Source organism: Molothrus aeneus, chromosome 1 (assembly GCF_037042795.1).
Source record: "Molothrus aeneus isolate 106 chromosome 1, BPBGC_Maene_1.0, whole genome shotgun sequence".
Taxonomy (NCBI): domain Eukaryota; kingdom Metazoa; phylum Chordata; class Aves; order Passeriformes; family Icteridae; genus Molothrus; species Molothrus aeneus.
The window spans coordinates 88,680,003-88,690,822 of record NC_089646.1 but is presented as its reverse complement, the minus strand read 5'-3'; the positions used below and the strand labels follow the sequence as shown (position 1 = coordinate 88,690,822).

Below are 10,820 nucleotides of genomic sequence, written 5' to 3'. Positions count from 1 at the left end.
TAAACATCTCCATGGACAGTGACTGAACTGATGATGCCTCAAGAGGCTCACCTGGAGCAGAGGCTAGACAGAGTTTAGAAGGAATAAAGTCCTTCAAAGGTATTTTGAGACCTTCCAAGGTATTTTTTAAAAGGCCTTGGACTGTACAAGAGCCTGGCTGTGGCTCTGCCCAAGATGGACCCAGGATGGACAGAAGAGGGACAACTGGTCATGAGTTTTCACACTTTTATAAGTTTTGGTCCATTTACACATTGGGGTCAATTGTCCAATTACACCTTCTCCTCAGTTCTCTGTTGTTTGTACTTTTTGGGCCCAAAGCTGTAGTGGTGTCCTTGGTTCTCAGGCTGGAAAAGGATTGTTTTGTCTTACTAAACTGAAGAGAACTCTGAATTTCATATAAAGTGTTACTAAGCTACACACTAAGGCAGTACAGTCTGAAAAATAAGAAAGCTAAAACCTAAGCCATCACTACTACTTCCCTGGGTGGTCCATTCCCATGTCTAAGCACCCCTTCTGTGAAGAAATCATTTTAATGTCCACCCTAAACCTCCCCTGGTGCACCTTACGACTGTGTCCTTTTGTCCCGTCACTTCTTACCTGGGAGAAGAGCCCAACTCCCACCTGGCTACACCCTCTTTCAGGTGGTTGCAGAGAGCAATAAAGGTCTCTCCTGAGCCTCCTTTTTGCCAGGCTCAGCACCCCCAGCTCCCTCAGCAGCTCATGGCAGCTGTGCTCCACAGACCCTTCATCGGCCTTGTTGCCTTTCTGTGGCCTTGCTCCAGCACCTCCATGTCCGTCCTGAATTGAGCGCCCCAGAACAGGACACAGCGCTCGAGGTGTGGCCTCAGCAGTGCCGGCTACAGGAGGACAATCCCTGCCCTTACCCTGCTGGCCCCGCTATTCCCGATTCATAGCGCGGTTTTGGTACACTTTATATGTTTCCCTGCCATTTTTGAACTGACGTTATGGGGGTGATCCTATCCTGCCAGCAGGCGGTGAAGGCTCAGCGGCTGGCTACGGGCTGCGCTGAGGGAGGAAAGCGTGCCCGTGAGCGGGGCTGCTGGGGCTCCGTGCAGCCAAGGGCAGCTCGGCGGGGCGGGCAGCTCGGCTGCGCTGCCGGGACGGCGCTTCCTGCTTCCCTCGGCCCTTCCGCCGCGGGGCGGGGCCGGCCCTGCGGTTCCGGGTCGGCCGGGAGCGCTGCTGCCGCCGCTGTTACCGGGGAAGGGAGCCACTCGGAGACACCGCCGCCATGAACCGCTTCTTCGGCAAGGCCAAGCCGAAGGAGCCGCCGCCCAGTCTCACCGACTGCATCGGGAAGGTGAGCGCCCGCCCCGGGGCGGCCGGGCCCGCTGAGCGCTGCGCGGCCCGGCCCGGCCGCCGCCTGGGCAGCGGTGCATAGCTCTGTGTGTGTGTGTGTGTGTGTGAGTGTGTGTGGGGACACTGCCCTGCGTGGGCACAGCCTGCGTGTGCGTGTGTGGGTATGTATATCACAGAATCACGGAATGGCTTGGGCTGGAGGGGATCTTAATCCAGCTCCACCCCCGGTGCCATGGGCAGGGACACCTTCCGCTGGAGCAGGTCACTCAGAGCCACACCCGGCCTGTCCCTGAGCACTGTGATGTACAGGGATACGCGCTGTGTTCTGGTGAGCGTGTTGAGTGTCCGCACACGTACACAGGGATGTGCCTTTGTATGTACCTCCGTACACCCACCCATACCTGCGCTTGTGTCCTGTGCCTGGGAGCGCATCCCATAAAACGTGTAAATCCCAGAGATGAGCCCTCACTGTGTACACAGTGAGCCTGTGGAAGGCATGGCTCTCCTTACATCCTCATGGATGTTCTCAGCATTTCCATCATAGGACTTCTCCGGTTGCACTAGCTAACTCCTGCCGTGACAAGTTATAGCAAGGCAGGGGCAGGAGCAAGAGGATCAGTCTCCCTGTCCAATACAGAAGAGTGTTGTGTCTCTTCGGGGTGAGAAGGGTTGCTGTAGGGTCGATGCCAAAGGTGTGTGCAGATGGACAGATAAGCAGGCTCAGACCAAGTAAGAAATGCTCAGGAAACACGTGGCAAAGCACTTCACAACTGTTGTTGTGTTGTCCTGCCTGCTAAGAGGGTTAAGAAAAGGTGTTAAGATTTATGGTAATTTCATAGGGGTTTTTTTTGACTTTAAAGTTGATGAAGAAAACTGTAGCATGGTTTGGAGGTCCTTTTGTTGTAAGCTAAATTTAAGAAAAGAAGAAAGGAAATGGAGTTTCTTGTGTATTTCTGTCAGTAAACAAAGGTCAGTAAATGTGTGACTAAGCTTTGTCATTGGAACCTGACAACAAACAGTTTCCATGGAAAAATCACAGTTTTCCTCTCAGAAGATTTATTTTGCTGCCCAGCGGAGAGACTCTCTAAATGCAACACCTACTGGGAGAAACTCTCTAAATGAAATACCTAATATTTGTCAGTGCTACCTACACATTGGTCTCTCTCTCTCAGTATGCCACTGGCTGGTATGGGGAAAGAGAAGTGCTCATAATGTTTGTCCTGGTAGTTCATCTTACTGACAAAAATCTATATTGCTTTTTAGCAGTATTAAGCCCAAACATGATTCTAAATATATTTTGTTAGAACAGTGAATAAAGCGTCTGATTGAAAATCAGGATTAATTTTCCCATTGTTGCCAGTAAACAGCAGTAAATTTGGTGGCTGACTTGAACTCCAAAATCCAGCTGAGATACTAAGTGCTTAAATTTGCTATTTTGGCAATATAACTGGAAGAGCAGGAAGCCTTGTTTCCCTCACAACAACTGAGACTTATTAGTCTGTTAGATTTTTCATGCTGCTTTTGCCAGTTCCAAGTTAATGTCCATGTTCTAATAGGCAGGTAAATCAAAAGAAAATTTACATAGGTCAGCAGTCTGTCTTCTGCTAAGAGCTTGTTCAATCCTAGAGGAGTTTTGGGATATAAAAGTGCAGTTTAAACAGATGTTTTGATTAGCAATACCAGGTATTTATTTTTTTTCCAAAAATCCTGCTGAACGCAGTTTTGATCCTCTTCTAGTTGTTTGTAATTGCACTGTCTGAAAGTTTTACTATGCAAGACATCAGATTAACTGAAAAGAAGAATTTTGGATTTATTTTTACCATGTGACAACTTTGGCAACCAATGATGAGTTACAGGGTGGTTACTAGTAAGTATGGGGATAAATGCTTTCTTTTAATAGTTTGAAGTTTATGAATTAACTTTTTGTGCCAAGGTATATGTAGTAATGTGTCTGATTTGTGAAAGACTTTTCACAATAGTGTAATTTCTAGGATCGGTCCTGCTAAAACTTCAGACATTATTAGATTATTTTAAATTACATGTGAATTATTATTGAAGAGAGTTGTGTGAGATATTAAAAAACTTCTATTATTTCTTTACAATGTTAAATCCAACAGTTTGGAAGCTCATCTACTGTTGCTTCTGGGGTGTTTTCTGTCTTAGACACATTTTGCTGTACCTTTTGAAAGGGTCAAATTGCTTTGTAAGATCTCTTAACCATGTTAGGTCAGTGGTAATTAGCTATTAAAGGGCAGTTTGGAAATTTATTATGTGAGCAGTGATTAGTGCAACATTTGTTAAAAATATAGACAACTCTTAGGCAGTAATCATGCCTGTGTTTTGGATGTTCTTTCCTGTGTAGACAAGTTTAGTTATCTAAAATTCATTGCATTTAAAGGCAGGGATTTTTATGCTTGCTGGCAGAGCACAGTGAGATGACTCAAACCTGTCACAAGGCCTGTAGGAGGAAGGATGCACCAGGAAGGAAAGCATTAATAGTGTTTTAAAATTTTCTTCTTTGAAAAAACATTCAAACTTATGTTTTTTCAGAGTAGTAAATAAGAAACATAGGAACAAAAGGCTAAGAGTTGTGACAACAGTGTAAAAACTCAAATTGCCTTTCTTTTGTGTAAGTTGGGGCCCTTCTGTAGCAATGAAACGTTCCTCAGTGTGCCTTATTTGTGAGTAATAGACAGAAGCTCTTCAAGTCCTAATGCACAGTCTTGTTTTTTGGATAAATTAGATGCATTCTCCCCTCTTCTATCCAGTCACATTTTTAAGAACTGAGGTCCCATGTCACGTGTGTGTGAAATTTTTACATACTTAGTCGATGTGGGAGGTTCTGTCTCTGTTTCCTGCTAATACTGCTTGAAAGAATCATTATATAAATAAACCAAATAATTTTTTCCCCTGTGGAGGCTGACCTCAAAGATGCAGTTAACTGATAAAGATCTTGAGGAGGTGCCATGCTTTAAATGTACAGGAGTCCTAACATTGCAAATTTTTCTCTTTCGTGCTATTAGTAAAATATTTGGATAATAGAAAGCTTAATACAAATTTTTCAATGCCAGCTGTGCCCAGGCACTTTAATGTCCTGTGTAGAACGTTCATATCAGATGCTCCACTCAGGATGCCTCTGGCAAATGCATGTTATTGTCACAGGGCAGGGTTTTAAAAAGGTCACTGAAACACTGAGATCAAAATCCACATAATTGTACATGCTTAGCCACACCATTAACAAGGCAGAATTGTAAATTTGCACTGATCTGTCTTATGCTATAATTGGAATGTCATTATAATCTAATCCTTAGGGAGGCTTCTTGGAATGAGAAGTTAATAAGCTTTATTTTGTTGCTTCCAGAGAAATGCTAGGGTAGTCAGTTCATTTTAAAAAGGCTTTTTTATGAATTTGTGTATGCTGTTAGAACTACCTGTGCCCATGCTTGGTTATGCAATTGTCATATTTAACCCTCTTATAGTGAAGGGTTAAAATATATCCCAAATGAGAGCTCTGTGGAGTCCCAGGAGGGTACAACTAGAAGTTATCCATTCCACTTTAGTCCCTGGCACTGTGTATGACCAGAAGTTCTGGAATGGAGAGCTGCCTTGAGTGGCTTTGCAAGGGAGCATCTCAAAATGATGAGAACATGTTACAATGGCAGAGCTTCCTGCAGCCTCAGAGTATTGTTTCTTGTGCTCCTTGTAGAAGTTGTTTCACTTGATTCTGGTTCCTCGCAAAATCTAAATTGTTTAAAAAACCAATGAGTGAAGAAACAATTCAGCTAGAAACACAACAAAACAGAGGCTGTTCTTTTTTTTTTTTGTCCTATACCTGAATAAAAGCTCAATGAATGTTGTTTTCTTTGTTTTTCCCCCTTATGTATTCAAGGTGGACAGCAGAGCTGAGTCAATTGACAAGAAAATTGCGAGGCTCGATGCAGAACTAGTGAAGTATAAGGATCAAATGAAGAAAATGAGAGAGGGACCTGCAAAGGTAAGAATTTTCTGTGGAATTTGAACATGCTCACATGAGGATGTGACTCACACTTCTTGTCATGTGATTCAGCCAGTTCATCAGGTTCTTAAAACTGCGTCTTGCCCTACGGATGAGAGATAAGATCCTGGAGGATTATTTTTATTAGACGTACATCTTTGAACAGTGTTTTATTGGATTTTATTTGTTCCAGAGTGTAATGTAATTCCTCTGTGAGAAGTAACTTGTTTCCCTTCTTCCTCATTACCTGAATTAAGTCTGGCAGAGAGGCTGTTTTGTTCCTTATCCAAAATAAAAAGCTCCACACTATGCCTAAAGGGAGCAGGGCAGCCCGTTTTTAAGGGGATAAAATATAAATTTTATATATATAAATATATATATAATATATATATATATTATATATATATTTATATATATAAAAATTATAGATATATAAAAATATATTATATATACTTACAATATAAAATATATATGATATAAACAGCATTGTTCAAGTACCTGTTGCAGTATTACCTGCTGACCATTAAAATGTGTTAATGAAAGATAGTTTTGATGGACTAAGTTTGATGGTTTATTCTCCTTACTGAATACATATATCAGAAGCTAGAAACTGAAAGTATTTTCTATGAGAAGCTTTGTGTACTCTCCTGTTTTATTAATCATTAATGCAGGCCAAATGCTGAATGTAACTATTGTTAAACTCTTGGCACTTGTAACTGAGGAATCTTTTGGAAAACTTAAAACAATGCATTAGGTTTAAACAGCATAATCAAGTGTACAGTCAGATATTTTATCTAATGTAACACTGTTGTGTCTTTCAGAATACAGTAAAGCAGAAAGCATTAAGAGTGTTAAAGCAGAAGCGAATGTAAGTTGAAATCTTTCTCAGTTTGTGTTTAATAAAAGGTTCTTTTCTTTAGGGGGCAGTGGCACACTTTTATTTCTCTTTCCAGTACTCTCCTGAGCACTCTTTAAAGCAAAATGCTGAAGAACCCTTTCAGAAGTGTCTCCTTACATATTTTGCACCAGCATATTTATGATTTATATTCCAGTGTATAAATTTGGATTTGTACAAGATGACCTGAATCTGCTCATTGTTACAAATATGTTTGGCTCCTAAACTTTCTGAGAGATTGCCTCATTTTATATTATTAATTGATTACTGTAAATTTTGTATTTGATGACCTTGCTCTGGTTTACTGGAAATTTACCTGTTCTCTATGGACACCTTTGAGGACTTGAGCAGATGTAATGCAAGTAATTGTGTCTATGCAGAAACCCCCAAATGGACAGGATAGATGATCCCGTGGTCTGCTCTTGTCTAGTGTACTGTCTTGAAAGAGTCCAGCAACAGATCCAAAGGAAAGAATATCAGAACATTGCAAGTGTTCAGGAATGTTTCATTGGAATATCTCATAGTCTATGAACTGCAAATCTTAGAAGCTGTCTGATCCAAAACTCCCATCATCTTATATTTCACATCCCTCAGATGAATTGTACCTTTATGGACTCACTCAATTACTTGTTAACTGTGACTTGATGCACTGTGATAGATGGCAACAGTTAAGTATTAGTAAACTTTTATAATCCAGAATATAATATGGCAAGGAATGTGGTACTTGAGTTAGATGTTGTAAGGAGGTCTGCTTGATTCTGGCTTTAAGGTTTTTTTTCCAGGTTTATGACTATGCTGCCTGCTAATCTTCCTTGGTGGCATTACTGGGCCCCTCATTATAGGCTACTGTCATATCCCTCAGTCATTTCTTTCTGACCTTGTGGAACAGAAATAGATGCACTCATTAGTTGTCCAGAATGTTTTGCATGTGGATCCTCCTTGTCTTTCAGACCTCCTGCTTTGCATGTTAGAACGACTCACGGTTCATTTTTATGCTTTCATTATTTTGCTTAATTTGATGTAGCTTACATTCTTGATTTGATGCAAGTTTAATTTTGAGAAAAAAGATTTCTTAATTTTTAAATTCTCTCTTTTCTCTGTGGTTAGTCTTAAAGGTTTCCCTTTAAGGTACCATATCATCCTCCTCTTCCCTGCCCTGAAAAACTCCAGTGTGGAGTCGCTGTGGTTTGGATAATCTGCCAACTCTTCCATTCTCTTTACAGCATTAGTGAGCGTGGCATGCATGTCTGCCTTATGGTGATTAAACTTTTGCTGTATCCTCACCTACTTTGTCAGCCTAGGCAAATATGGTGTTGTTGTCATTTAAAACAAAGCTTAGTTCAGGAATAGCTTTGTCAGCTTCAAGTGCACAGAAATGCATAATGGCTGGATTTTTATGAAGCTGTTTATTCTGCAGTTGTGTATAATAAGTGAAAAAAAGAAACTCAACATATCTGTTCTATCTTTAGACTACTGCTGCTGGTTTTCTGACTCTTTATAAATTAAGAAGGTTTGTGGTAATAAATAGTGTAGTGGTGTAGTGTTTTAAAGCCGTTATTTGCCTTTTTTTAAAACAAGTATGAAGTATTATTTGTCTTTTTTTTAAACAGGTATGAACAACAGAGGGATAATCTGTCACAGCAGTCTTTTAATATGGAACAAGCTAATTACACAATTCAGGCACTGAAAGATACAAAGACAACGGTACCAGTTTGTTTGTCTCACACTTGTTTAATTTCTTTAATTTTTGCTACATCAGAAACAAGCATGATGTTTGACTCTTCTAGGTGGATGCAATGAAACTGGGGGTGAAAGAAATGAAGAAAGCTTACAAGCAAGTCAAGATTGATCAAATTGAGGTGAGCTTTTATAGTTAAATAAATGACAAAAATAATGTACTGAAATAATAGTGAATGGACTGTGAACTTCAAGGCAAGATGACTATTTTTGTTTACATGAGTTTGTCTGCCTTTTTTATGGGACCACCATCATAATTCCTTCCTGATTTTTCTGGTACTGCACAATTAGTGGTTTTTCTTATTATCATGATTATTGTTTCCTTTCTGAGCTAATCTTTAATCTCTCCTTTCTTTGCACTTCAGCATAAATGTTAGTGATACTTCCTGCTATGGCTTTTTTGGTCCCTTTTTGTTTCCTTATACTAGTAACATGCACATTAGTCCTTTACCCCCCCTTCCCCCTGTTCAAGGTAGTGCCTGATGAAAAAGAACAAAACCTAAAAAAAAAGAAACACAAAAAACCACCAACCAAACAAAAAACCCACCCCAGACAACAGCAACAAACAACAACAACAAAACAAACAAAAAACCCAATCCACTAACTAAACATCAGCAAGGGGTGGCTCTGACTTCAGAAAATGCATAAAAAATCTCCTATACGATCTCTAAATATAATTTCAAGTATGCTGCACTTAAGCTCTTACCCAATGCCAGTGCTGAATTCCTTAAGTTCTCTTTCCTATTCTGTCTCTTATAAATGGCTTGCATTGTAAATCTTTAGGCAAGTATTGTTTCCTTACCTGTACTCAAGTACAATGCCAGTAAATATGCTAATGTATTTTCTAAATTCTGCTGTGGCACAACTCAGCTTAGTGCTTATTTTCCAGATGGTAGATTTGTCTAAATTTTGTACCTTCTTTGCTTTTCAAGTACTCCTGTCCTGAATGTGTGTTCTTTGACTTGGATTAATACTGCTTCAAAAAAATGGTTTATTGAAAAAGAATTAAAAGAACTGAGTGCTACGTATGTTGGAATTACTGAATTGAATTTGAGTAAATATGGACCAATTGAAAATTTTTCTTGCTTCAGGACATACAAGATCAATTGGAAGATATGATGGAAGAAGCCAATGAAGTCCAGGAGGCACTGAGTCGTAGCTATGGAACACCAGAGATTGATGAAGATGATTTGGAAGCAGGTTAGAAGGGGGAAGATGATTTTACTGAATAAAAAAATCATAATACTGTCATACAGTGATTTTTTAATTTCCTTGGTCAAATGCTTTAAATGTGTTTTAAAAAGCTTTGATAGCTTTTTTTAAACATTAAAGCTGCATTTCCTTTAAAAGACGTGACAAGAGCATAGACAAAGATGAGATTCCAATGGAATGCTACAAGGCAGGGAAGAAGGTTCTCTCCAGTGTGTGTGTGTGTGTATTTCTGACTGATGACTGACATGAGGTGAATCTGAATGTTAGCATTCAGTAAGAATCCTGAGTTTCTATAAGAGCAGCTTTTCTCTTGCAAAAGGAACTTCTTGCATAATGTTTCAACCAGCATAATTCAATTTCAGAACTGGATGCGTTGGGTGATGAGCTTTTAGCTGATGAAGACAATTCCTACTTAGATGAAGCCGCATCCGCTCCAGCAATCCCAGAGGTCACTCCTACGGACACAAAAAACAAAGTGAGTCCTTTGCTCTTTAACAGCAAAATACATTCTTGTTTGGTTTGGGTTAATCATATTTGTGTTGGTTGCTTGATATTTAGGATCCTTAATATTTTGAGCAAAAAAGTGTGCTTAATGTTATGTATGCTATTTATGTGTTATGTGTATGGATGCTAAATACAGAGAATTTGAGAATACAGTGTACAGTGTACTGAATGCTCTTAACTATATTTAAAATCACTAGAATGACATTTTATCACTCCTATCAAACACTGTCAGACTGCCAGTGGAATTTAAATGTACCATTACAGCTCCAGTCTTAAAACCATAAGAAAAGCTTCTGTATGTTTGCTTTTGGGGCTTTAATAGAGCTTTGTAGTGAGGGAGAACTGATGCTCTTGTTTTGATTCCAGCTGTCACACAGTGGCAATTGCAGATAGAGACACTTTATAGAAGTAGTAAGGAAGCTTCTGTAAAATGTTCTGGTTGTTGGAGAGTTGGTAACCCGTCGCTTCTTTTTCTTTCCTACAGGATGGCGTATTGGTGGATGAATTTGGGTTGCCAAAGATCCCTGCAACATAAACGTTTCAAAAGCACAGTGGATACAATGGAACTATACTTTTCGAATTGTATTAAGAATCTTTTTTATTTTAAAATTCTGGAGAACTTGTTTTTCCAGTGTAACCTTAATATCACTACATCCTAGAATGCAATATGAGTGGCTGATGGTGTTCTTTCTTTGGAGAAAGTTGTTTTACTACTGAATTCTGTTAATGGAAAATTCATCCCAGTTCCCTTCAGTGGAAGCAGTCAGTCGGATAGGTTTTGATTTCTGTATTTTATGGACAAAGTAAAACGTGAAGACTAGTGTTGGCTGTCGATAGCTGAGGTTTATTTTGACTTTGTATTATGTTTCTCTTTCTTGAAACTAAGATTATACGTTGCTGCTTACTCTGTAAAATAGCTCCCTTACTACTACTACGCCTGTTTGATAAAAGAACTGAAATCAATTTTTAAACTACTGCAGTCCTGAGACTTTTATGCGATTGTACTTGTAACCTTCTTGAAAACTGCTCGGGTTATCATTAACTTTATGTATTCCATGGAGACATAAAATCACGTAGATTAGCAGATCCCTTTGTGTGGCGTTTTTGGCGATGAATTCGGTCCGGAGCACGGGGCAGGTTATCAGCGTCACGTGCACGGCG

General features: G+C 39.8%; 1 protein-coding gene across 1 annotated transcript; it reads left to right on the top strand.

The window, feature by feature from the left end:
* The first annotated feature begins 1,161 nt into the window (after positions 1 to 1,161).
* Positions 1,162 to 10,745, top strand: CHMP5 (charged multivesicular body protein 5). The gene is made up of 8 exons (XM_066560429.1): positions 1,162 to 1,318; positions 5,207 to 5,311; positions 6,133 to 6,179; positions 7,817 to 7,910; positions 7,994 to 8,065; positions 9,035 to 9,143; positions 9,518 to 9,630; positions 10,144 to 10,745. The coding sequence occupies exons 1-8, from the start codon at positions 1,250 to 1,252 to the stop codon at positions 10,192 to 10,194; spliced, it is 660 nt and encodes a 219-aa protein (XP_066416526.1). The 5' UTR covers positions 1,162 to 1,249; the 3' UTR covers positions 10,195 to 10,745.
* The last annotated feature ends 75 nt before the right edge of the window (positions 10,746 to 10,820 follow it).

Bases quoted from the DNA above. Each gene is read 5' to 3' on its own strand.
- CHMP5 (XM_066560429.1), top strand. From the start codon at position 1,250: ATGAACCGCTTCTTCGGCAAGGCCAAGCCGAAGGAGCCGCCGCCCAGT. The intron at 1,319-5,206 runs GTGAGCGCCCGC...TATGTATTCAAG, and splicing joins TCACCGACTGCATCGGGAAG to GTGGACAGCAGAGCTGAGTC. The intron at 9,631-10,143 runs GTGAGTCCTTTG...TCTTTCCTACAG, and splicing joins CTACGGACACAAAAAACAAA to GATGGCGTATTGGTGGATGA.